This window comes from Caretta caretta, chromosome 9 (assembly GCF_965140235.1).
Source record: "Caretta caretta isolate rCarCar2 chromosome 9, rCarCar1.hap1, whole genome shotgun sequence".
Classification (NCBI taxonomy): domain Eukaryota; kingdom Metazoa; phylum Chordata; order Testudines; family Cheloniidae; genus Caretta; species Caretta caretta.
In genome coordinates, this window is record NC_134214.1 from 32,956,499 (window position 1) to 32,984,315 (window position 27,817).

Consider the following 27,817-nt stretch of genomic DNA (forward strand, 5'->3'; position numbering starts at 1 on the left):
GTGACCCTCAGCACAGACCCTTTCCCGCCCCTTAAATGTGCCAGGATTCCCACCCACACCCACTGTCCAGGGCCCCTGGAGTGTGCCAGAATTCTACACCCACCCACTGTTTACTGACTCCTTATGCTCTGCAAGTGTGCCTGCTACACACACACACACACACACACACACACACACACACTCCATGGCACTTTGCCCTTTGGGGTAGGGTCAAAATCCCACACACATCCACTGCTCATGGCACCCTGACCCGGGGGGTGGGGTACACAAAATCTCTTTGACTTCTTCCCATTGCATCCTGAGCTTTGGGGTACTGGAAATTACATTAAAACATATATAAAATAAAACAAAAGCTGTTACAAGTTGTAAAAGCCATTCAAAAGTCAAAGCCATCCCTGAAACATAAGTCAGAAGAGAGGAACAGCAGAAAAAGTGCAGGGGATGTTTGGGGTTGTTTAATAATCACTCAGTTCTGATCGCTGAGCACTATCACATCCTTCAACTCACAGCAAAAGAAATGCCAACGCTTGTGAGCTGCACATATACGGTGCACAAACTTCACTGCTGTCATATGCTGCTCCCTCTAAAGGAACAGAAATTGGATTAGATGAAGAACAGGCTAAAAACTGCTGCTGTTCTAAAAATAATGATCAGTGTGTACTACCAGAACACCACAGAATCCTGGTCTCCTTCACATATAGCGAAGTGGAAACAATCTGAACTTGTTTAAGAGACAAGTGATTCTCCATTACACTCCTAAAAATATCCTCCTCGCCCCAGCCCCCCAAACAAACAAACCAAACCCTACCGTACATTGCAAACTACCGTCCAAACTTTCTGAATCCTGAAAATGTCACTTGGAATCTGTTTTCAGGACTCTCTTGTCTTAAGAGTGTCTACTTACTTTAGCTCTTGGTAATTCAAGGAGACTGGAAATATATTATGAATTTAGCTGATTGGGAATATCATTTGTGAAAAAATATTCTGTTTTCCAATGACTATTTAAAAACAATGGAATATAAAAAAATGTTATTGCCTGTACATGCTTTGATCATTTTGATCACTATTTTATTAGCTATTATGCATTGTTATTTAAGGTAAAGATTAAAGTACTAAAAACTAAGTTTCTAGCAACAGCGAAACAATTCCTCTTCAACGAAAGAGAGATTTCGGTAGTCCTTATTGCCTCCATTATTCTATACATACTACTTACTTATCTGAAAACAGCAATTTTAATGAAAATGGACAGAAATTGCCAATAGAAGAAATTTTTGTAACTATCATCTCTAAAGGCATTGTATTGTCTTATTGTGAGTTGGTTTGCCATTCTCAGATGTTTTATGTATTATGTTCTTTAATGGTACAACATGATTTTAAAAAAATGTAAATGCAAATTAATCTTACCAGCACTTCGCTGATAGGCAATAGAGAGCAAATTGCTTCCTGTATCTTACATCTCTTAAAGCAGTGGTTCCCAAAGTAGGGGCGTCGCTTGTTCAGGGAAAGCCCCTGGCGGGCTGGGCCAGTTTGTTTACCTGCCGCGTCCGCAGGTTCAGCTGATTGCAGCTCCCAGTGGCCATGGTTCACCGCTCGGCCAATGGGAGCTGCAGGAAGTGGCACAGGCTGAGGGACATTCTGGTTGCCACTTCCCACAGCCCCCATTTGCGTGGAGTGGCGAACCGCGGCCACTGGGAGCTGCGATCGGCCGAACCTGCGGATGCGGCAGGTAAACAAACCGGCCTGGCCCACTAGGGGCTTTCCCTGAACAAGTGGCGCCCCTAGTTTGGGAACCACTGTCTTAAAGGAAACTGCTTAAATGCTCACTTGTTATTTATAAATCAACTGTAAAGATAAAGTTCATTCTCATTTGCTACCAATGTAATTTATAAAGTAGTTGAACAATGAAAAATAGTCCAGGAGGAGTTCAAGAGAATAACAAACATCCTCCTAAGCCAAAAGAAGCTTTCTCCTAAAAATCTTGTTTTTATTCATATTGTTAAAAACAGGTTTAAACCTTGAAATTACAGGTGTTTGTCTGATATTGTCTTCTGAAATAAGGACGGTTTGGAAGAATGTATCAGAATGGTTAATGGGATGTGATGCCACTTAAGGATTCTTCTCAGAATCTTGCCAAAAGCAAGTTTGATTTTTCTCAAATTTGCAGGAAAATCAGAAGTTTCTTAGAAGTTTTATATCCTGTGTTTCCTCTCTTCCTTTAATTGCTCAGAAAAGCAACAACAACAACAACAAAAAAAACAAAAACCCCCACAAGCAGTACATTATAATTCCTCCATCATAGTCCAGTGGCCCATAGTTATCATCATGTGCCCACCCCATAAAAGTGTATAATGTGGAAACTACTCCAGCCTTCTAATAAAAGTACAAACTTACTGAATACATAAATCTAGAACTCTAGAACATATAGTGACTGGAAAATACTACATCTAGAATATTAAGCATAAAAATCATCCATCTCCCATATGACAGGAGCTAGACATATAATAATATGTACTAATAATAATTACATATAAAGGCATATATTTGGGTTTGTATACAGTATCTTTCCTGTCTCTTAATTTCAAAACAGAACCAATAAATCCCCTATTTTGCCTAACAAGTTTGACTGTGTGTAAAGCAAACACACTATTTTAAGTCAAGATACGGAAGATCTGCATCCAGTGACAACTTAAAAGCTGCTTTAATGATTACAGAAATGGTTTCAGTCATAGAAGTACATAAAAAGCAGAAATGCAAGACCAATTAGCCATCTTCAGGATTTCCTCTATTAAATGAACATCCAAAAGTGTTATATTTGCTGCATCAAGGACTTCTCACTACAAATAAGAAGGCACTGATACCTGTCTGGAAGAGGATCCACTTGACCCTAATGGCAATAATGTATGTAAACATAAGCAAATGATGTTTCACAAAAGACAGGAATAAATGTGAACATGGCAGTTAATGTAGGAAAGCAGGCTGACTTCCTTAATCTTGTAAACAATGAACAACAAAAAGACATGGTTCAAAATGAAAGATGGATAAAACGAAGAAGGAAATTAGAGTGTGTCTATTAAGACCAAAAAGTATATCTCCTAATAAAAATGTCTAAACTTTTTTGATCAGAAAATCTCATAGAGATGTTATGAAGAAATATAGCTAGTTTTAAGGAAGATGGAGCCATTATCTCCTTAACTTTGGAAAAGACCTTATTCATATCTATTACCTTACACCTAGGTTGGAGAGAGAAGGGAATGGACTATGAAGACCCTTCAGTGATTCCTGTTACTAAAGGTTGATGTTCTGCTAATTTGCCTTCAGTGTGTATGTGACGGGTTTAATTGGCAGTAATATAAATATTAAGGGCATGTTTTTCAGAACTGCACACATGAAGTTGCATGCCTAATGTGGTATGCAATTACCACAACATCATATGGAAACTGGGTATTTTGCCATGCAATTTATATATGGAATCATGGTGTTTTGAAAGTACAAATTAGGCACACATTTGCACATGTGCAGTTTTGAAAATCAGGCACAAATGGACCTAAATCATTGATCTGGTTCACATAATAAAAAGGAAACTCCATCATGGGTTGTCACCTGCCTGGCGGGGATACAAATGTTTTTGCAGCCCAAAGCTGACCACACAGAGTATGTCTTCTAACATCAGGGCCCCGTGGCTTGCAAATAAATCTAAAAAAACATTCTGAAAGAATGGAGAGTGCCCAAGATACACTGAAATTGGCCACACTATCAACTCCTTCTGAGCCACGCTATCCCTTAAAGACAAATGCTGTGAAATTACTCTTAGCACAACTTGTTTAAATGACAGAAGCAGAATCCCAGGATATGTTGACCCTATAACAGGTTTCAGTAATCCATTTCTAAATTACCAATGCAAATATTGCCATTTCTGCACCAGATACCTGAGCCAGAGCCTAATGGCAGGATGTTTCTGTCCCAAGGCAGAAGCAGATCAAGGAAACACCCATATTTTTACGGTGCTCCACTTACCACTGGGGAGAAGGAATCTTTCTTAAGCAAGTGAAATCAACTTCTGCAGAATTTAAACTTTCTGAAAAAATGTTTCTAACCCTCGTTGTGAAGATAACCTTCTAAATGTGTACCAAGTATAACCAGTGCAGTCTTCCTAAAACTGCAGAGACACGGCCGCACTACTTCGGTCACTGCTGGGGAGGTTGGTCTGGATTCTACTACTGGTAAGGCATCTGGGGTATCTATGCCCAGTATTAATAAGAATTTTTTTTTGGTAGGAGGAGAAGAAAAGTGGTCCAGCATTAATTTATTCATTGCAGAACGCAACACTGATTTATTTATTTTGTGTGTATGTTGAGGGGTAGCATTAATTGATTTTATTTGTGTTCGAGGTAGGGAATGGCATTGATTCATTTGGCAGGTGTGGGGGAGTAACTCCGCCATCCCTGGAACCGACAGCCAATTGCAACCGGACATCGTCATCACCAGTGAGGACCGGAAGAGGATTGTCATGGTGGATGTCACAGTGCCCTCCGAGAACAGGATGCCAGCCTTCCATGATGCCCAAGTTTGAAAGGTGGAGAAATACGCCCCTCTGGCTGAAACTGTGAGAGCTAAGGATTACCAAGTTCAGACACATGTTCTGATCGTCAGAGCCTTGGGCACATGGGACCGCAATAACGAGCAAGTGTTGGGAGAATGCGGAATCAGTCAACGCTACACTTGGCTGATGCAGCAACTCATGGTGTCGGACGCCATCAGATGGTCAAGGGACAGCTACATAGAACACAACACCGGACATCGGCAATACCAGGAGGGATGAGCTGGAGTGCTGATGAGAAGCGCAGTGGGGAAAGTAACTGAAATACTTTCCTCATGGATTGTATTATCTCAATGAACAACCTACCCTAAATTCTCAATTACTGAGGGACAATCTTCACTTATTGATATATGTGCTTTCTACAACTAACTCTCTGTATAACTTTTCATGAGTGATGTACCCGAATACTTGAATACTAATATCTAAACTGTATTCTTAAATTTACTCACCTAAATTTGGGTTACTGCTGATTATTCACTACATGTATCTTATGACTTTAAAAACAAACTGTGTATCTGTGGATAATCTAAGCACTATACCCAGATGTATACACGCTCTTTTCTCAACCTGTGTATTATATAATTTTAACATTAGCTTTAATAAAATTTTTATTTGGAGACTGAGCAGGAGCAGGCACAGCTCGGCGGCATCAGCATATTTCATTCTGGCAAGTAGGCTTTAATTTTGGACATGGGAAATCAGTGTAGCTCCACATAGGCACAGGTGTTTTGTGTAGAACTGACGACAGCCTCCAAGTCAATTTAAATTTTGATGTTAATTTGAATGATACATAGACTTAATTTTATTATTGGACTCAAACTAGTAAGTTCAAAGTAAAAAAAAAAAAAAAAAGATGAGATTGAATGTGTGTATTTATGAACACTGTCTTCCCCGCCCCCGACTCAAATATTGAAGTTTATATGCCATAAAAGCAGTTCAAAGGATTTGGAAAAATAAGCACACAAGTAATAGTATGCATGAGCAACTTTGAAATTCTAATAGAAAGGTGTTTCCTCATAACTAATTTTGCCACAAAGAATGTTTCAGAATTAAAATGGGTTTGAAATACTATACATATACATATGCACAGAGAGAGAGAGAGAGAGAGACTACCCACATGTAACACAACTGTTTGTTTGTGGAGGAAACTCTAGCTCTACAGAATCTAAGGACAATTCTCTCTCTTCTTCCTGAATTATCAGCAGTATAACTCAATGTGTTTAAATATTCATAAATATCTTCTATAAATTATATAGAAAAATCTTGAGCATTTTGAGTAAATTCACTTATGCAGCTGAAAGCGAAAATTGTAATGCCTTTTTCATATCTACTATATTCTCCACAGAATCTTAAAACACTTAAATATATGTCATATTAACTGAATGACAACTTTTTCTGTATAAGAATTATGAACCTTCTGTCTAGTGTCAGAATGCCTGGATTTATCATTGACCTACATTTATAGTCTATCCAGAACAGACAAAAAGTGAATTTGCAATAGATTCCACAAAATGGAAAGACAATACACCTCAAAATTATGAAATGCCCTTTAGACATTTAATTTATTCAGGTAACATTTTACAGTTGCATATATGTGAAAGGTGGCATTCTAGAAGGACAACTGAATGGCTGCTCAGTACATTACCATATGCAGGGCTGACAGCATTGACTGTTCTTAAGGTTGCCTGCCACATCCTACCTTGTTTTCAGTTGCCAAACTTCAATCAATTGGGTTGAAGTTTTCAATGCCAGGTGTCTGCCACAGGCTGAATTTAGTTTTGGAAAATTTCAGCCCAAAGGATTCAGGGGATAACGGGCAGGAAAATCAGATGAGCCCAGGGAGATTGGGAGTAGGAATCAGTGAGGATGGGGAATGCAGGTGGGTGGAAGGGTAGATGGGAGGCTAGAGTTTGGGCAACAGAAACATCAGATGAGGAGCCAGGAGAAGGAGAACAGACTGCATGGCAAGAAAACTGGGGAAAAGGAGCTGCAGGGGGAGTGGAATTGTGCAAGGAGACAAACTAGGCATGAGGAAGCGAGACTAGGATTTACTGAGCAAAGAGACTGGGATAGTGAACCAGAGAAGTAAAGACTGGGATTAGCCAGATGAGAATGGGACTGGGATGAGGAGCCAGGGGTGGAGAAAACAAGGGAATGGGACAAGAATAGGTTGGAGGGGATGAAATAGATGGGATCATGCCGGGCAGAGGAGGGAGGAGAATTTTCAGAAGAATTTGTGCCCACTACATCGCACTCTTCCAGGGAGTGGTATGGAACCCAAGATTGCGGAGTCTCACCATCCCTCTACAGTCAGTAAATACATATGAAAGCCACTGATAAAGTGCCCATCCCTCTCTAGTGCTGGTGCAGAGGATGACATTCTACTACTGATACTGTTTATACTGGTAGTTTACTTGGCAGAATCTGTGTGGTGGATCTAAAGGTTCCAACCCTGTTGATGAAATGTGTGTGTCAATATAATGTCACATGATGGCATTTCTGTTTTTTCAGGTTGCTTTTTTAAAAACCTAGGAAATTCCAGACACGAAAATTACATTGAAAACTTTATTAAGGTTGCAAAGTCAAGAAGTGAAAATGTATGAAATACCAGCGTTAAAGTTGTCTTAATTCCGCAGTCTGCGTATGCATTATGAGTCTTCAATTACATGATCACATACTAATTTTCCACAAGACCCCTGCCTGATTCAGAAGAGAGGATGGACTGCTCTGAAGGTGAACCAAGGATTTGTTGAGAAGGAGGCTGTTTATGTGTAGGAACCGCACTTAATTTGTTGCGGAAGTTGGATGGTGTATAATGAATGAGGCAGGAGATTTCAGGGAGAGAAAGGATGGTTTCATGCTTTAGGTATTTGAATGTTGCCTTCTTGAATTGGATCCCTATTTCTGCCTCTGCCACAGAATTGCTATGTGAGGCTAGTCAAGTTGCTTAAACTAAAAACTTTTCACAGGCGATTGTTAATATTGTGTTCTTCATTTTCTGAGTATCCAACGTAAGCACATGAGGATTGATTTGTAGAAGTGCTGAACAGTCACAGCCGCAACTGATGGTTATTGGAGCACAATACTCTGAAAAATCAGGTCACTGGTGTCTCCATTTGGGTACCCAAAATTAAAGATACTTTTGACCTGAATCTTCCTGCATGTAAAATATTAATAGGGAATTGGGAAAATAAATTAACACTCAGATACTATAGTGATGAGCACCAAAGAATTATTCATTTCCTCATGGGCTTTTCTATCTTCAAGAGCAGGGTTTGAATAGTGTATAATAAATAAGGCCTAGGGGCATACAATGAACAATGAGCAGAAAACCAAATTTTGAACAGTTGCTCATTAAGTCCTAACATCCATCTTGTGAACTGAATGAGGCAAGGGTCCTATGGGAAAAAATAGTATGTGATCATGTAATTAAAGAATATATCATAATACATATGCACAAGGTGGCCAAATTAATGTTACATAAGCACCATTAATTTTGGTAATTTCTAACTTTTGACCTCTTGACTTTGCAATCTTAATAATGTTCTGTTAATGTAGTTTTTTGGTGAGTAATTATATAAAGTGATCAAATCTTAAAGTTTATTTGTGCTTAAATTTGTAATTTTGCATCCTCAATACAAGCAGCCTTTTCTATGAGATAAGAGACAGTAAAAGACTGATGAAGTTATTTCATCAAGACAAACATTTAAACTGTCAATCTTCAAAAACACTATTACTAAACTGGAAATATTAAATCCATTAAAAATCTGAAAAGAAAAAATTGTTGGGTCTCCCCTAATAAAGAGTGTTTACTTTACTGAGTTATTATCCTCTAATACAAATGCTTTTTTCCCTTACTATATAAAATTTTCTACTCAAGTAAAGAAATACATTAACAAGACTTTACAGCCATAACATTAATGAGAACCCACTGGAAATTCCCTTACCTACACAGAGATGCCATTGTGTGGTATTATCTGATCTGTTCATTTTCCTCTCCTCCCTCTTGTTGGCCACAGTCATTCTTTTTCTGCATGTTGCACAACTGCTGCTAGCTGAGGACCAGTTTTAATTAATGGGTAATCCTATTTCCTTTTACTCTTTTCTACAGATGCTCACTAGAGTGGAAAAAGACCAGTTTTCCAGTGAAGAAATGTACAGAAAACTGTGTTCTAAAAGCTTTCCCAAACACAGGTATACAGCTAAGACAGCAGCAAAGACCCACTCCTCTGTCAAAAAGGAATAATTACAAAGTTACACCCTGACTTCAGGACAACAGGATTTGCCTTTCCACCAAGCCCCACAGTCACAAAAGCAAGACTGTTGCCACTTGTTCTAGTTAAGTTCACAGGTGCCTGAGGTGCTTAGCTATAAAGAAGAGAGACAAAGCCAGGAGAAATGTTGTATTGACCCACTTCAGCTTGTGGCTCTAAAAGTGAAACCATCTAGTTCTGGGTGGTACTTGGTGGTTTTTGTGTTTAATGATTCAGTTGTTTTCCACTTTTTGAGAGAAAGCAAGTCTGGAAAAGAGGTTTGATTGGAGTGTGCTCTGCACAGCAAATCATTGCACAGCTCCATAAATCTCTGACATGAAACCTATCTTTGCAGTTTCTTTTGAAAAGATTAAAGCAATAATGTGGTGCCTTACAGGGTGGGCCATAACTAATGCAGGAGATTAAGGTCACGTCTATGTTACAGGGACTCTAGAAGCAGATACCCAGTGCCGCAGTTATGCTAGCATCACCCAATAGCGTAGATGCAGCCTGCAGTGAGGGAAGGAGTTTTTCCCATTGCCGTAGGAACACCTTGTCCCCATCTTATGGCAGCTAAGTCGACGGAAGCATGCTTCTATCCACCTAGTTATCTCTCCCTTTGGGAGTTAGGTCAGCATAGGTAGGATGCCCAGGGGTGTGGATTTTTCATACCCGAACATTGTAGTTACATCGATCTAAATTTTAAGAGTAGGCCAGGTCTAAACTTCTTCACTTTGGAAAGCCTCCTCTAAAGAAAGAGAACTCCTTAACTAGGACCTAATCACATGAGATACTGAGCACTCTCATTTCCTCCGGCCCTGCACTTTGCTGAATCTTGTCCTTAGCGGTTTGTAAATGGCTTTGAAAATGAAAAAACACGACAGGTGCTAAGAATTTATCATCAAGGATTGACTGGAAATTTGTGTGCGTATATGGGGGGCGGTAATGAAGGGGATTTTTGTTGAGAGGGGGAGAGTGGGTGTCTACATAGGCATTTAATGTGGGTTGTTTGTTGAGGGTGGGAGAGGTATTAGAATGGGGCTTAATAGCTGTGATACTTTTATTCAGTAAAGAGAGGTTGTGCACCTTCTCTCTCTGTGTTGTGGGAGGAGATTTAATGATCATGAACCCTGCTCTCCCACCTGAGTTAATTTCTGTATGTTTGGCTCATCGGGATAGATTGTAAAGTCTTCCAGGAAAGGAATGCATCTTAACTTTTGTAACGTGCTTTATAAATTGCCATGTACATTTATGGCCTGGTATACAAAGATATACAATGTTTGTTTTAGTAGATTTCAGCCAATCAAGATGTTCAACTTTCAGTGAGCTCATCTTTTCCCCAGCAGGTAGCATTAGCACACAGTGAAGTGAGTGATCAAGACATATAGGCTTGCTAACAGATGGCAGCATGATGCAATCAAAAAGGCAGGCCACCATCTATATGAGGGCATTCAAATAGGCCAGAGTCAACTGATGTTATTTGACCAGTCAACTGATCAGCTTATCAAACCGAGTTTAGAATGATCTTAACAGAACACAGACTCTTCATACTTTCATATATTTAAAACTCACTCAAATCTTGTTCGTAGGCCATATGTTTCCTGTAGGCATTAAAGGCAACTAAAAGAATTAAGGACAAACAATTAAATATAAGTAAAAAACCCAAAAATTAAAACAGGGTTGTCCGTACATAAAAATAACCTAATGAAATCCTCAAGCCTTCCCGTTACGAAAGGCAAAACAACAATTGTTATTACATGAAAATATGTCTACCAATCTGATGAAATAGACAAACGGATACAAAACATATTCTCAAATGGACCTGCCTATACTGACAAGATGAAACAATGTACTGCATTAGATTCTTAATACATTTAATTAGCATATGCTTTCTTTGTAACATCTATTTTATCAATTATATATTTGAAACAATTTATAGACATGGTTCTCAATTTATTTAAGATACATCCATGAGTCAGCTAGTTCCTAACCAATATTTTCACTTCGCCAGCTAATTAATTTCAAATATGGTTATTAAAGTGGCCCAGTGCTGGATTAAAGACATCCCCCATTGCTTTTACTAGAAATTACAATAAAAATCCTAATATGGTAAAAGTTTAATACTGTATGTTGGAGAAACCACATACATATCATTATAAAATAAAAGGCTATTAATATTCAGTGAACTGTAGAGTCAGATTTCTTAAGCCATCACAAAACCAAGCCTGAACTAAAACTTAAATAAGAGGTTTCTACCATACGGGGTACCGGGGGATGGGGTGGGGAGAAGGGGGAAAAAAACAACAGTAAAAATGAATGTTTCACACACTATTTATTTTAGTCAAAAAATCACGATCAGGCAAAATTATTTATGGTGGTTTGGTGGTAGATTGTAATTGTGTATTTTCGGCACCACAACATTTCTAAGCAGTTGATACAATTCACACCAGAACATTGACAGACAGACAGACTTTAAGGTAGCGTGCCTATGTCCTTAGCTGTGGAAGGATGCTGAAATAAGATCAGACAAAATGGCACACCAACACATTAGAGCGTGTTCAAGCACAACAAAACCATAGTATTCTTTTAACATAGATATAAATTGAATGAATCACACCACAGTTAGAGTGTTCCTCCCTTTCATATGGCTATATGGCATCAGACATATATTGCTTCAAACAAGTTCAACAGAAAAACTGCCAATGTTTTCATTTGCCTATTCTCTGGACCACCCAGTCCTGTTGACAGAGGGGACAGCGATTGTTCTGTTTCACCCATAGGGACATGCAGCAATTGTGGAAGGAATGATTACATTCTCCCCAGACAACTGAAAGAAAAGAAAAATACTTGATACGTTCCAGTTACACTGTTTAATATAGATGTACAAACTACATTCACAATTAAGAGGTCTAACAATCTAACTCAGATTTTTACAGCAAATAGAGGGTTATATGATATTTGAGGCAATAATACATTATAATGATTTACTGATTGAGACTAGATTAGTGTTACTGGTTTGAAAGCATTTTCCATAAATAGAATATTGTGTTCTACAGGGTTATGTCTCACACATTCATAGATATTTAGGTCAGAAGGGACCATTATGATCATCTAGTCTGACCTCCTGCACAACGCAGGCCACAGAATTTCACCCACCACTCCTGCAAAAAACCTCACACCTGTATCTGTGCTATTGAAGTCCTCAAATCGTAGTTTAAAGACTTCAAGGAGCAGAGACTCCTCCAGCAAGTGTCCCGTGCCCCATGCTACAGAGGAAGGCGAAAAACCTCCAGGGCCTCTTCCAATCTGCCCTGGAGGAAAATTCCTTCCCGACCCCAAATATGGCGATCAGCTAAACCCTAAGCATATGGGCAAGATTCATCAGCCAGATACTACAGAAAATTCTTTCCTGGGTAACTCGGATCCCACCCCATCTAATATCCCATCACAGGCCATTGGGCCTATTTACCATGAATATTTAATTACCAAAACCATGTTATCCCATCATACCATCTCCTCCATAAACTTATCGAGTTTAATCTTAAAGCCAGATAGATTTTTTGCCCCCATGGCTTCCCTTGGAAGGCTATTCCAAAACTTCACTCCTCTGATGGTTAGAAACCTGCATCTAATTTCTAGTCTAAATTTCCTGGTGGCCAGTTTATATCCATTTGTTCTTGTGTCCACATTGGTACTGAGCTTAAATAATTCCTCTCCCTCTCCAGTATTTATCCCTCTGATATATTTATAGAGAGCAATCATATCTCCCCTCGACCTTCTTTTGGGTAGGCTAAACAAGCCAAGCTCCTTGAGTCTCCTTTCATAAGACAGGTTTTCCGTTCCTCGAATCATCCTAGTAGCCCTTCTCTGTACCTGTTCCAGTTTGAATTCATCCTTCTTAAACATGGGAGACCAGAACTGCACACAGTATTCCAGGTGAGGTCTCACCAGTGCCTTGTATAATGGTACTAAAACCTCCTTATCCCTACTGGAAATACCTCTCCTGATGCATCCCAAGACTGCATTAGCTTTTTTCACGGCCATATCACATTGGCAGCTCATAGTCATCCTATGATCAACCAATACTCCAAGGTCCTTTTCCTCCTCCGTTACTTCTAATTGATGTGTCCCCAGCTTATAACTAAAATTCTTGTTATTAATCCCTAAATGCATGACCTTACACTTCTCACTATTAAATTTCATCCTATTACTATTACTCCAGTTTACAAGGTCATCCAGATCCTCCTGTAGGATATCCCTGTCCTTCTCTAAATTGGCAATACCTCCCAGCTTTGTATCATCCGCAAACTTTATTAGCACACTCCCACTTTTTGTGCCAAGGTCAGTAATAAAAAGATGAAATAAGATTGGTCCCAAAACCGATCCTTGAGGAACTCCACTGGTAACCTCCCTCCAGCCTGACAGTTCACCTTTCAGTAGGACCCGTTGTAGTCTCCCCTTTAACCAATTCCTTATCCACCTTTCAATTTTCCTATTGATCCCCGTCTTATCCAATTTAACTAATAATTCCCCATGTGGCACGGTATCAAACGCCTTACTAAAATCTAGGTAAATTAGATCCACTGCGTTTCCTTTGTCTAAAAAATCTGTTACTTTCTCAAAGAAGGAGATCAGGTTGGTTTGGCACGATCTACCTTTTGTAAAACCATCTTGTATTCTGTCCCATTTACCATTGACTTCAATGTCCTTAACTACCTTCTCCTTCAAAATTTTTTCCAAGACCTTGCATACTACAGATGTCAAACTAACAGGCCTATAATTACCCGGATCACTTTTTTTCCCTTTCTTAAAAATAGGAACTATGATAGCAATTCTCCAATCATATGGTACAACCCCTGAGTTTACAGATTCATTAAAATTCTTGCTAATGGGCTTGCAATTTCATGTGCCAATTCCTTTAATATTCTTGGATGAAGATTATCTGGGCCCCCCGATTTAGTCCCATTAAGCTGTCTGAGTTTCGCTTCTATCTCAAATATGGTAATGTCTACCTCCATATCCTCATTCCCATTTGTCATGCTACCATTATCCCTAAGATCCTCTTTAGTCTTATTAAAGACTGAGGCAAAGTATTTGTTTAGATATAGGGCCATGCCTAGCTTATCCTTGACCTCCACTCCATCCTCAGTGTTTAGCGGTCCCACTTCTTCTTTCTTTGTTTTCTTCTTATTTATATGACCATAGAACCTTTTACTATTGGTTTTAATTCCCTTTGCAAGGTCCAACTCTACTTGACTTTTAGCCTGTCTCACTTTATCCCTACATGTTCTGACCTCAATAAGGTAGCTTTCCTTGCTGATCCCTCCCTTCTTCCACTCCCTGTATGCTTTCTGCTTTTTCTTAACCACCTCTCTGAGATGCTTGCTCATCCAGCTTGGTCTACAACTCCTGCCTATGAATTTTTTCCCGTTTCTTGGGATGCAGGCTTCCGATAGCTTCTGCAGCTTTGATTTAAAATAATCCCAGGCCTCCTCTACCTTTAGATCTATAAATTCTTCAGTCCAATCCACTTCCCTAACTAATTTCCTTAATTTTTGAGAGTCAGCCCTTTTGAAATCAAAACCCCTAAATTAGCCACTAAAAGCATGTCTACCAATTTATTTCTAATTCAAGAGACATATACACATACTTTCATATTCTTACACATCTGTAGAATGCTTAGCACGGTGCTGTGCACTATATAAATACATAATACTATGAACACTACTGAGGGACGAGTGAAGGCTGTGAGTGGTTTTTACTGGTTCATTAATTAGGTATAGTTAGTGTACCATTTCAGTGTTGATTTTTCATCATATACCAAAGGTTTAAGGGCATATGAGCAAATTCTAATTAACATTTTATTTGAATTTTTAAAGTTCAAAGTTGTGATACATGATAAATAAAATACCATAGGATATTACTACATAAGCATATAAAATGGGCTCTCAGCTACATCAGAGATTGTTCAAAGGCTATAATAATTTTATTCCACCCTTGCTTGTTTCAGTGAAGTTCTTCTGTTATATCTTCTAGCATATATCTTAAAAGAAGATACAGTAGCTATTTCCTATCTAACTCAAAAGTCTACAGTAGTCTGTCCTGAATTATAGAACTAGTTCTTCCCAGTCACACACATAAATGACTACAGATTTACTCAGTCAAGTACTTTTCTGACAGTGTGTCTTTTTACATTAGTATTGCTGTACAGTTTATTTTTGCTCATTAATAAAATTAGTATTATCTTCAAACTTAAAAAAGCACCCCACTGAGAAAACGCCTTTGCTGAAAAACATGAGAATGAAATCACTACATACCAACACAATCTTCTTGTTTGTTTTCAGCTTGACATCTAAGACAGGCATCTAAAAGCAAACAAGAACAAAACTCAATTTGATGCTCAGAAGACAATTCTTAAAACTGGCTTTTCTAATGGAAATATAAACCCTGAAACATATTTATAAAGATAAAAGCTCGAATTCTGCCACCTAGTTCAATTGTATTTATTAGATAAAAAGGAATTTAAAATACATACATTATACATACCAAAAGAATAATATACGTTTACAGATGGTAAAAAGAACTGGAAACTGTAAGACCCTCCATTTTGTTGTGACATTTTCACAAGCTCTGCTGCAAAAGACATCTCCTTTTTGTATATGTGACCATTGGGAGACTTGTGCCAAATCCTCTCAAGCATATTAAAAATTAAACAAGAGAACTGCAAGTATACATGCAACCCCCAAGTTCAGCAATCTGTTTTTCAGACATCAGCATCTCCTTTTAAGGAAATCACTCACAATTCTATTGACAGGTTTCAGAGTAACAGCCGTGTTAGTCTGTATTCGCAAAAAGAAAAGGAGTACTTGTGGCACCTTAGAGACTAACCAATTTATTTGAGCATAAGCTTTTGTGAGCTACAGATGAAGTGAGGTGTAGCTCACGAAAGCTTATGCTCAAATAAATTGGTTAGTCTCTAAGGTGCCACAAGTACTCCTTTTCTTTTCACAATTCTATTGTTTTTCAGCCTCCCATCAAACCCTGCCCCACACCATCTTTTTTACACAGAAATTTTACTTGATGAGTACCTTAAACTTCACCAGAATATAAAAACACACACCCACACCCTATACTTTTAGATCATTTATTAGTCGTGTAATGTAAGTGAAGAGACGACACCATACTTTTAGATCGTTTATTAGTTTTACTTACATTGCACAGAGACCAATGGGGACATATAATACATATTTTTTAAATGGGTGTCTAATCTTGCAAGGGACAGAAAGGAATAAGGATATGGGACTTCCAGTTGGAGTAGTACATCAGCTGCTGCTCCACACTATGTAAGCAAAAAGAAAAGGAGTACTTGTGGCACCTTAGAGACTAACAAATTTATTTGAGCATAAGCTTTCGTGAGCTACAGCTCACTTCATCGGATGCTGTAGCTCACGAAAGATTATGCTCAAATAAATTTGTTAGTCTCTAAGGTGCCACAAGTACTCCTTTTCTTTTGGTGAACACAGACTAACACGGCTGCTACTCTGAAAACTATGTAAGCACTTACTGCTGCTCCCACTTCAGATTTCTCACCAAGCCCTGGTCTACACTAGGAGTTGAGGTCGAATTTAGCAGCGTTAAGTCGATTTAACCCTGCACCCGTCCACACGACGAAGCCCTTTTTTCAACTTAAAGGGCTCTTAAAATCAATTTCCTTACTCCACCCGCGACAAGGGGATTAGCGCTGAAATCGGCCTTGCTGGGTCAAATTTGGGGTACTGTGGATGCAATCAGACGCTATTGGCCTCCAGGAGCTATCCCAGAGTGCTCCATTGTGACCGCTCTGGACAGCACTCTCAACTCAGATGCACTGGCCAGATAGACAGGAAAAGGCCCGCGAACTTTTGAATTTCAATTTCCTGTTTGGCCAGCATGGCAAGCTGCAGGTGACCATGCAGAGCTCATCAGAGGAGGTGACCACGCAGCAGTCCCAGAATAGCAAAAGAGCTCCAGCATGGACCGAACGGGAGGTACGGGATCTGATCGCTGTATGGAGAGAGGAATCCGTGCTATCAGAACTCCGTTCCAGTTTTTGAAATGCCAAAACATTTGTCAAAATCTCCCAGGGCATGAAGGACAGAGGCCATAACAGGGACCCGAAGCAGTGCCGCGTGAAACTTAAGGAGCTGAGGCAAGTCTACCAGAAAACCAGAGAGGCGAAAGGCCGCTCTGGGTCAAAGCCCCAAACATGCCGCTTCTATGATGAGCAGCATGCCATTTTAGGGGGTTCAGCCACCACTACCCCAGCCATGTTGTTTGACTCCTTCAATGGAGATGGAGGCAACATGGAAGCAGGTTTTGGGGACGAGGAAGATGATGATGATGAGGTTGTAGATAGCTCACAGCAAGCAAGTGGAGAAACCGTTTTTCACGACAGCCAGGAATTGTTTCTCACCCTGGACCTGGAGCCCCCGAACCCACCCAAGGCTGCCTCCCGGACCCGACAAGTGGAGAAGGGACCTCTCGTGAGCGTACCTTTTAAAATACTATGCATGGTTTAAAAGCAAGCATATTTAATGATTAATTTGCCCTGGCATTCGTGGCTCTCCTGGATATACTCTCAAAGCCTTTGCAAAAGGTTTCTGGGGAGGGCAGCCTTATTCCATCCACCATGGTGGGACACTTTACCACTCCAGGCCAGTAGCACGTAGTCGGGAATCATTGTACAACAAAGCATTACAGTGTATGTTTGCTGGCATTCAAACAACATCCGTTCTTTATCTCTCTGTGTTATCCTCAGGAGAGTGATATCATTCATGGTCACCTGGTTGAAATAGGGTGCTTTTCTTAAGGGGACACTCAGAGGTGCCCCTTCCTGCTGGGCTGTTTGCCTGTGGCTGAACAGAAATGTTCCCCGCTGTTAGCAATGGGGAGGGGCTAGCCACGTGCTGGGGGGAGGCAAAATGCGACCTTGTAACGAAAGCACATGTGCTATGTATGTAATCTTAACAGCAAGATTTACCGTGAAAGAGTGTACCCATTGTTCTATAAAATGTGTCTTTTTAAATACCACTGTCCCTTTTTTTCTCTCCACCAGCTGCATGTGTTTCAAGGATCACAGGATCTTTTCCTTCCCAGAAGTTAGTGAAGATTAGAAGGCGAAAAAAACACACTCGTGATGAAACGTTCTCTGAGCTCATGCTGTCCTCCCACACTGACAGAGCAAAGACGAATGCATGAGGCAGACAATGTCAGAGTGCAGGAAAGCACAAAATGACCGGGAGGAGAGGTGGCGGGCTGAAGAGAGTAAGTGACGGGCTGAAGAGAGGACTGAAGCTGAAAGGTGGCGGCAGCGTGATGAGAGGAGGCAGGATTCAATGCTGAGGCTGCTAGAGGATCAAACCAATATGCTCCAGCGTATGATGAGCTGCGGGAAAGGCAGCAGGAGCACAGACCGCCGTTACAGCCCCTGTGTAACCAACCGCCCTCCTCCCCAAGTTCCATAGCCTCCTCACCCAGAAACCCAAGAACGTGGTGGGGGGGCCTCCGGCCACCCAGCCACTCCACCCCAGAGGATTGCCCAAGCAACAGAAGGCTGGCATTCAACAAGTTTTAAACTTTTAAAGTGCTGTGTGGCCTTGTCCTTCCCTCCTCCGCCACCCCTCCTGGTGCTTCTCTCCTCCACCACCCCTCTTGGGCTACCTTGGCAGTTATCCCCTTATTTGCATGATGAATGAATAAAGAATGCATGAATGTGAAGCAACAATGACTTTATTGCCTCTGCAATTGGTGATCGAAGGGAGATGGGGAGGGTGGTTAGCTTACAGGGAAGTAGAGTGAACCAAGGGGCGGGGGGTTTCATCAAGGAGAAACAAACAGAACTTTCACACCGTAGCCTGGCCAGTCATGAAACTGGTTTTCAAAGCTTCTCTGATGCGCACCGCACCCTCCTGTGCTCTTCTTACCACCCTGGTGTCTGGCTGTGCGTAACCAGCAGCCAGGCGATTTGCCTCAACCTCTCACCTCGTCATAAACGTCTCCCCCTTACTGTCACAGATACTGTGGAGCGCACAGCAAGCAGTAATAACAGTGGGAATATTGGTTTTGCTGAGGTCTAACCGAATCAGTAAACTGTGCCAGCGCGCTTTTAAACGTCCAAATGCACATTCTACCACCATTCTGCACTTGCTCAGCCTGTAGTTGAACAGCTCCTGACTACTGTCCAGGCTGCCTGTGTACGGCTTCATGAGCCATGGCATTAAGGGGTAGGCTGGGTCCCCAAGGATAACTATAGGCATTTCAACATCCCCAAAGGTTATTTTCTGGTCTGGGAATAAAGTCCCTTCCTGCAGCTTTTGAAACAGACCAGAGTTCCTGAAGATGCGAGCGTCATGTACCTTTCCCGGCCATTCCACATTGATGTTGGTGAAACGTCCCTTGTGATCCACCAGTGCTTGCAGCACTATTGAAAAGTACCGCTTACAGTTTATGTACTCCCTGGCTTGGTGCTCCGGTAGACAGGGATATGGGTTCCATCTATGGCCCCACCACAGTTAGGGAATCCCATTGCAGCAAAGCCATCCACTGTGACCTGCACATTTCCCAGGGTCACTACCCTTGATTTCAGCAGATCTTTGATTGCGTTGGCTACTTGCATCACAGCAGCCCGCACAGTAGATTTGTCCACTCCAAACTGATTCCCGACTGACTGGTAGCTGTCTGGCGTTGCAAGCTTGCATAGGGCTATTGCCACTCGCTTCTCAACTGTGAGGGCTGCTCTCATCTTGGTATTCTTGCACCTCAGGGCAGGGGAAAGCAAGTCACAAAGTTGCATGAAAGTGCCCTTACGCATGCGAAAGTTTCACAGCCACTGGAAATCGTCCCAGACTTGCTATACTATGCGGTCCCACCAGTCTGTGCTTGTTTCCCGAGCCCAGAATCAGCGTTCCACTGCATGAACCTGCCCCATTAGCACCTTGAAGACCATATTGCCAGGGCCCATGCTTTGAGAGAAGTCTGCATCCATGTCCTCATCACTCACGTCACCGCGCTGACGTCGCCTACTCGTCCGGTATCGCTTTGCCAGGTTCTGGTTCTGCATATACTACTGGATAATGCGTGTGGCATTTAATGTGCTCCTAATTGCGAAAGTAATCTGAGCGGGCTCCATGCTTGCCGTGGTATGGCATCTGCACAGAAAAAATGGGCGGAATGATTGTCTGCCGTTGCCCTGACGGAGGGAGGGGCAACTGCCGACATGGCTTACAGGGTTGGCTTACAGAGAATTAAAATCAACGAAGGGGGTGGCTTTGCGAGAAACTGAATGGCCCCCTCAAGGATAGAACTCAAAACTGGGTTTAGCACGCCGTTGATTTCACAGAGGGAGGGAGGGAGGAGAAAATGAATACAAAACAAATCTGATCTATTTCTTGTTTTGAACCACTTCATCTATCTTTATACATCTTGCTGGCAGCAGACTGTGCAGTACGACTGCTAGCCATCGTCAACACCTGGGTGCTCAGCAGAAGACGGTGCAGTATGACGACTGGCCATCATCTTCTGTTAGCTGCAGATTAAAAGACAGTGCGGGACTGAATTGCCACGAGACGAAACAAGGGAAATGACCTGGCTGAGTCACTCCCATGTTTGCCCAGGCGCCCGGTTAAAAAAGCACCCAGGACTACGTCGATGATGGCTACCAGTCATACTGCACTGTCTGCTGCCAAAAGGCAATAAACTACTGCTGTGTAGCAATGCAGTACCGCGTCTGCCAGCCCCAGGAGACATACGGTGATGGTTACCTGAGCGGGCTTCATGCTTGCCGTGGTATGGTGTCTGCACAGGTAACTCAAGAAAAAGGGCGCAAAACGATTGTCTGCCCTTGCTTTCACGGAGGGAGGGAGGGAACGGAGGCCTGACGATATGTACCCAGAACCACCCGCGACAATGTTTAAGCCCCATCAGGCACTGGGATTTCTACCCAGAATTCAAATGGGCGGCAGAGACTGCGGGAACTGTGGGATAGCCACCCACAGTGCAATGCTCCGGAAGTCGACGGTTGCCTCGGTACTGTGGACACACTCTGCTGACTACATGCACTTAGAGCATTTGTTTGGGGACACACACAATCAACTGTATAACAACGCTTTCTACAAAACTGACTTCTATAAATTTGACCTAATTTCGTAGTGTAGGCATACCCCTAGTCAGTCATCAAACAGCAAAGAGAAATGGGAGTGCTGAGGCAGCACTGTTTCCCCAAATAAGACAGAGGAGAGCAGCTTTTCCTTTAGTAGACAATCAGGAGTTTCACTCATTATTTATTATTTGTATTGCAGTAGCACCTAGAGACCCAAACATAGTTGTTCTAGGGGTTATACAAACAATAATAAGTGGTTCCCTGTCCAGAAGAGCTTCCTGTCTAAGACAGGAAATACAACACACAGGCAGGGGAAGCACACAGTAACAGGTGAGATGACTGTAATCATCATAATAATCAGCGGCCACTATCAAATTTTTTGAAGGCGTCATAGTAGAGGAGTGTTTTAAAGAGGGATTTGAAGGAGGACAATGTTGTGGCTTTACAGATTTTTACAAGGAGCTCTTTTCATTCATAAGGAACAGCATGGGAGAAGGTTCTTCTTGGAAAATTTGACAAATGGGCAATGAAGTCTTGGCATATTTGGCAGGACAGAACCAGGAGTCAAAATCTCAATGGTGTATAAGAAATAACAGGTAGGGCACCATTCCAACACTTTAATCCCTGTGCGAACATCTGGGTCTTCAGTCAATCACTTTCAGAAATATCAAATTCACTCTAAATCCTATAACTTTTTAAAAGCTAAAATACAAAGGCAGAGTTCCATATTTAGCTCCACAGAAAACATTTTGATTTCTTTTAAACTAAGTCTTTTTTCCCTTTAATTCTGTGATTTGACACAATTGGCATGAGTAGAGATATCAATTCAGATCTATTCTCCACAGTGCTTTTGTGCTATTTCGACTTCCTCATAAGTCAGGTTCAGTAAAATCCATTATTGGATATTACTAAAAACTGTATTTTTAAGAAAATGTTATTCTATTGCACCTGGGGCTAATTTCTTAGTCCTGATGTGAGCTTTGTCTACCAGCCCAACTAAGACCACATGTGAACTGTCTTCTAACCATGCTAAAACTTTTTGTATAAAGTCAAGCTAAATAAGATATTTTTCACTACTTCATTCTGGGCCAAAGTAGTTCTTCCTCTAGCATGTTCATAAATTCTCCCAGCTCAAAAGACTGTTCTAGACACAGACAAAAATACATGAGAAATGTCTGGGCTAGTTATGTTCGATATTGCCATGATGGGCACTCAGATTGGATTCTGAATCTTTCGCTCTCCAGAACAACAGTGGAAGAATGATTTTGGGCAAGTCACTTAACCTCAGTTTTCCCATGAAAGAGGTTTCTTATCAATTTTTGTAAAACACTTTGAAATTCATGGATGAAAAGCACTATATAAAAGTGTTAAGTATCTTATTTTCTGGAGATTCCGTCTCTACAACACAAAAGATAGTTCAATTTCCCTATTCATTCAGGCCTTAGCCATTTTACTGAAATTGCCAACTGCAGTGGTTTTTGTAATGTGACTAGCAACCTAATGGAAATTGGACAGAAACCGTATTTGCATCATGCAGAACACTGACTAGACATAAGATGGTAACTTGGACTACTCCTTATCCAAGCTGCATTTGTACAGTGACCTAGAGATGAAAAGGCTCTGTGACTCCAATTATTAACTCCCTGAGCTATCCAGTCTCAAACAGCAATAAAAATTCACACTTTTTGATGTATTTAGGTCATCATAATTATATGTAACTGCTATGCTGTCAATGTCTTAATTTGTAAAATTTAAGCTACTTTTAAATATTGTTTTCAGCCAAAGAACAGCTGCAGCAATATTACTGGGAAGTAGATACTCAAGTAACACCTGACACGTGGGTATAAGAGCCTTTTTTTGGATAAGTGTTAATATTTGTAATCAGTTGGGGAGATTTGTACAAATATAATGATAATAATTTTTAGCTAATGCAATAATGTGACCTTACATTTACATCTTTTATCCAAGAGTGGTTTGCAAGATATAATTAACAGATAACACAAAGAATACAGGTTTCAGAGTAGCAGCCATGTTAGTCTGTATTCGCAAAAAGAAAAGGAGTACTTGTGGCACCTTAGAGACTAACAAATTTATTTGAACATAAGCTTTCGTGAGCTATAGCTCACTTCATCGGATGCACTAACAAATTTATTTGAGCATAAGCCGGATGCATTCAGTGAATGCATCCGATGCAGTGAGCTGTAGCTCACGAAAGCTTATGCTCAAATAAATTTGTTAGTCTCTAAGGTGCCACAAGTACTCCTTTTCTTTTTACAAAGAAAACACTAGATATCACCCTCAAGGAGCAACCATTTCCTGGTGAAATGTAGCAAGAGAAGAGCAGACTACAAACAAGGCTTCAGCACGGTGAAATAGTTGCACAGAGATGAAGGACTCCAGTAAGTGATCCAATTTAAGCCATGAAACTTCTGTTTGGCTAGTTAAGGAGGATCACCTATTAGGAACAACCACCACATTTGTGGCACCAGAAGCCATGGTCAGTCACCACATGGTAGGCTACAGAGGCTGGTTTATTCCGTGTCCCCTCGCTACATGAGAACTGCTGGGCTAGGTCAACCAACTAGAGTTTATTTCAAGGAAATAAAGAACTGTATGAATATTACACGGTAAAGCTGATTGCTTAGGTGATGCCTCTGGTTATTTATTTCTGGTACAAACACACACGGAGCTACCACTGGTACCATCACCCACTGGCACCAGCACAGGATCTTTTGTGCAATTACTTTTAGGATGTTGGACAAACACAGGCAGGGCATTAGGAACTACATAAATGGCTTTGGTATCATCCCACCAAACAGGTCCGTGTGGGAAAGAAGGAACCCAGTATGTTCAAGCTCCAACAGAAACCCCGGGCCTTCCTGGGGAAGGAGGCAGTGAGGTGATTCAGGCCCCCACGATGTGGGGCTCTGGCCGTGGGGAGGGGGCAGTGAGGAGATACAGGGCCCCCAGGCTGCAGGGCTCTCCCCGCGGGGGCGGGGGGAGTGAGGAGATAGAGGCCCCTCCCCCCCAGGATGTGGGACTCTCCCCGCGGGGGGGCAGTAAGGAGATACAGGTCCCTCCCCCAGGATGTGGGGATCTGGCCGCGGTGGGGGAGGGGCAGTGAGGAGGTACAGGGGCTCCGCCCAGGGCGGAGAGAAGGCCGTGGCCCACCGGCGCTTACCCATGACCTGTACCCGGCAGATGGCGCAGGTGTCGCACTCCACGTCCCAGCTCCACATGGCCACCGCGTTCCACTTCTTCAGCGAGAACATCTTGTCGGCAGCGCCCGCCTTGGCGCCCGAGGAGCCCGGGTGAGAGTGGGGGGCGCCCGGCTCGTCTCCGTCCTCCACGTCGGCCATGGCGGAGGGCGGAGACGCTGCGGCGGAGGAATGGCTCTGGCTTCTCGGAGCCGGGAGTGCGGGGCTGCAGCGCCACCCAGCGTCGAGAGCGGCGCCACCCGCCCGGCCCGGCCGGGCTAGCTGGGCGGGGGCAAATGGGAGGCCCGGGGAACGGACCCGAAGCCCCACCGCTTCGGGAGCAGAGGTGGGGAGCCAGCAGCAGGCTCTAGTCTGCGGAGAGCTCAGGGCCCCTCTCGGCCACCCCCTCAGCACCCCGGCCCCGCCATGGAAGCAGGGCTCCTGCTGGCGGCTGCCTGTAGCGCGCTGATGCTGTGGGAAGGGCGAAGTGGCCCCGTCGCTTCCAGGCTCCTCTCGGACCGACTGCAGGGGAGCTCGGACTCCCCGGAACATCGCCGCCGCGGGGAGCCCGGTCGCGGGGAGGGTTGTTTTTAACCGTCTTGGGCAGGCGGCTGGGATTTGTCTGGGGATTTGCACTGCGCCCATCGCCGTGCTGTCCAGGCACTAGCGCTTGTCATTTCAGGCAGTGGTTAAAGTAGCTTGACACAGGAGGGGAATCTCTCCCCATATTAGCCAAGGGCGCGCTGTGGGAGAGGAAAGTGAGCTGGGCTCCTTGCCACCCTTGAAAGCCGCTTAGAAACGGGGGAAGGTCTTATTCCCAGGTAAAGAGGGTAAGGTCATCCTCAAGCACAGGTGTTTGCACTGGTTCTAGCAATGGAGTTTCTGCCCAACACAGTGAATGGGTTAACACTCCCCTCACTAATAACAACCCCAATCCCTTGACCATTTTTTCTCTCCCTCCAATAAATATGATGTTAGATTCCCCTTGTCACCAGATGTTCATCCGGGCCCTGACTGACCTTGGGCCAGCCCCGCTATCCATATGAGGATATGTCTGAGCCAGCCCCAGAAACTTGTAAACTCCACTGTTTTTGCAGTTGTTAGAATATTCACAGTTCTCAACACTCCTACAGTGAAAAAAGGGATTTAGTGGGAGGGTTGATTTTTTTTTTTTAAGGTTTATTACAAACCAGTATCCCCATTCCATTCTTCAAAGGGGGCCTGTTACGGGAATTTTTCTATCTCTAGAAGAAATCTTTATTAAGGACTCCCTCCCTCACAGGTTTGTCCCTTAAATTAGCGTCTATCAACTATATCAGTCCCCCAAGAACAACCATTATTCACGGTTAAAGGTTTAAAACAAGTAGGATTAATTAAAAAGCACTCTGAGGTTTAACACCCAATAGGTGTTAAGCCTGGACCCAAAACCAGAACAACGTGGGTTACAAATAACACAAAGTGAAGTAATCTACTTTATTCAGTCTTGTGCAGGTCCTCAACGATGTCTGACTGGGACTGGACCACATGGGAACAGGAATACCCGACCAGGAGCCACAAATCAGGAACCAGGAACTTGGGAACCGCGGGACAGGAACAACGGAGCAGGAACAGAGGCTTCAGGAACAGGTCGGTGTCTTCTATCTTCTGTCTTCTCTGATGTTAGGTGGAACAGGCACAGTCTGCCACTAGGACAGGCAGCATGAAGCATACTGTGATGAGTCCTTATATAGTCTTTGGTTACTGGGCAGGTTTTGCCACTGGGGTCAGGTGACCCTTGCCCGCCTTTTTGGGTTGCCGGGCAGATTCTAAACAGACTGCTAGGTTTTCCTGCCTTTTCCTTGTTGCTGTGCAGTTTCAGACATTAGGTGCTGTGGCTTACCCAATCAGGATAAGAAATGAGAAAGAGCGCCAAACAGAATAGAAAGGACAAGAAACCAAACAAAGATGGAGGGTAACAAAACAAAATGTCAGCTGCCCCGTAACAGTTCCCCTCCTTGATGGCCAAGTACAGTCTTCTACTTGCTTGTGCTATCACTAATGGTTACACTGTTGTCGTACAGGACTCAAATTTTGGTCGTCCTATGTACAAAACTATGTTCAAACAAAGCCAATCTGTAGTGGCATTTGATATCTGAAAAGAATGACTTTACAATACTTTACTTGAAATTAATTAGTAATTAGTCCTTTTACATTGTTAACTTTTCTTTTTACCCAACATACTAAGAGTATCATACAGATAATGATCAGAATTTGAAGTATTAACACCACCAACACTGGGTGCAGCAAAACACTCCAAGCCTTACTATAGTAAGCAGACCCGTTAAACAGATTTTCCCACCAATGGCTAAATGCTGATTCCTTTGCTACTCATTTGAGAATCTTTTTGAGTTTTTGGGTAGAATGGTGCACTGTTATCGTTACTACTTGGCTTTCTTTTTCTAATTATTTTATATATTTCTTAAGGTCAGGATGATACATCATTTGCTTTAAAACAGAGCGTCCCTGATGTAGCCTCTGTCCCTCATGGCCTCTGAGATTTTTTGAAATGTTTTGGCATTTCGTCTTGTGGAACGTAGTTCTGAAAGCACGGATTCCTCTCCCTATACAGCGATCAGATCCAGTACCTCCCGTTCGGTCCATGATGGAGCTCTTTTTCGATTCTGGGACTGCATGGTCATCTGTGCTGATGAGCTCACCTGGCCAAACAGGAAATGAGATTCAAAAGTTCCCAGGGCTTTTCCTGTACACCTGGCCAGTGCATCCGAGTTCAGAGTGCTGTCCAGAGCAGTCACAATGGTACACTGTGGGATAGCTCCCGAAGGCCAATACCTTCGAATTGCGTCCACACTAACCCTAATTCGAAATGGCAATGTCGATTTCAACGCTAATCTCGTTGGATAGGAGTACAGAAATCGGTTTTAAGAGCCCTTTATGTCGAAAAAATGGCTTCGTTGTGTGGACGGGTGCAAGGTTGATTCGGATTTAACGCTGCTAAATCTGACAAACTTGTAGTGTAGACCAGGCCTTTGTTTCAAAACTTATTTACAGTTCAATAGCTGACAAAACAATTTTCAGTGCAATTAGAATACATCAGGATAAAATTATGTTGACCAGTGGGAGTATACAAATTAACCCTAATGGAATCAATTAGGTATTGTAATCCCATTACAACATTGAACATACAAAACTTCCTTTACCCATTGTGTTAGATTAGATCTCATGTATGAATATTTGGAGGACCCTGTTACTTTCATTACATCTGAACAACTAGTCAGGAAGTCATCACTAAAAAGCCATGCACATGTGACAAAGCTTTTGCTTTTGAGAGAGAGTTGCTCTTCCTCTGAATCATAAAATGTTATTTCCTGTGTATTACTGTTCACAGTTAAGGCGGTTATGGTCTTACCACTAACTTCTTCCTTCCAAACTATGTAACAGTCCTCCTCTTTTTCATTCACATAAATTATAATTGTTCCTTTTAATGGGCAGGATAGTATCATACTTTGTTCAGCCCTATCCCACTCATAATTATAACTTTTGTTTACTTGACAATAAGTGTTCCCCATTTTTAATAATCATTAAACTTGACACGTATATCAATGTACAAAAACAAATTATTGAAAACGTGGTGTGA

General features: G+C 42.1%; 2 protein-coding genes across 8 annotated transcripts in view; one reads left to right on the plus strand and one right to left on the minus strand.

Moving 5' to 3' along the window:
- Nucleotides 1–11,163: 11,163 nt before the first annotated feature.
- RNF7 (ring finger protein 7) lies at nucleotides 11,164–24,345 on the minus strand. 2 transcript variants are annotated; one of them, XM_048865433.2, is made up of 3 exons: nucleotides 24,181–24,345; nucleotides 15,168–15,215; nucleotides 11,164–11,677 (listed from the first exon to the last, which is right to left on the minus strand). In XM_048865433.2, the coding sequence occupies exons 1-3, from the start codon at nucleotides 24,343–24,345 to the stop codon at nucleotides 11,621–11,623; spliced, it is 270 nt and encodes an 89-aa protein (XP_048721390.1). In that variant the 3' UTR covers nucleotides 11,164–11,620. The 2 variants fall into 2 exon arrangements, with proteins under 2 accessions (XP_048721390.1, XP_048721389.1); XM_048865432.2 differs by having other exon boundaries at nucleotides 24,168–24,345.
- Nucleotides 24,344–27,817, plus strand: part of LOC125643174 (uncharacterized) — a 48,199-nt gene continuing 44,725 nt past the window's right edge. For 3 of the 6 annotated variants that reach the window (XM_075132207.1, XM_075132206.1, XM_075132208.1), the window contains exons 1-2: nucleotides 24,344–24,529; nucleotides 25,665–25,809. In XM_075132207.1, coding sequence (XP_074988308.1) covers nucleotides 24,344–24,529; nucleotides 25,665–25,809 — 331 coding nt within the window. The other 3 variants (XM_075132205.1, XM_048865430.2, XM_048865431.2) reach the window with 2 other exon arrangements.

What these genes read in the sequence shown, in the direction of transcription:
- RNF7 (XM_048865432.2), bottom strand. Translation starts at nt 24,345, where the DNA reads ATGGCCGACGTGGAGGACGGAGACGAGCCGGGCGCCCCCCACTCTCAC. An exon ending in CTGCCGGGTACAGGTCATGG is followed by an intron (nt 15,216 to 24,167) that starts GTAAGCGCCGGT and finishes GTTTGCTTTTAG; the next exon opens with ATGCCTGTCTTAGATGTCAA. An exon ending in CAAACAAGAAGATTGTGTTG is followed by an intron (nt 11,678 to 15,167) that starts GTATGTAGTGAT and finishes CTTTTCTTTCAG; the next exon opens with TTGTCTGGGGAGAATGTAAT.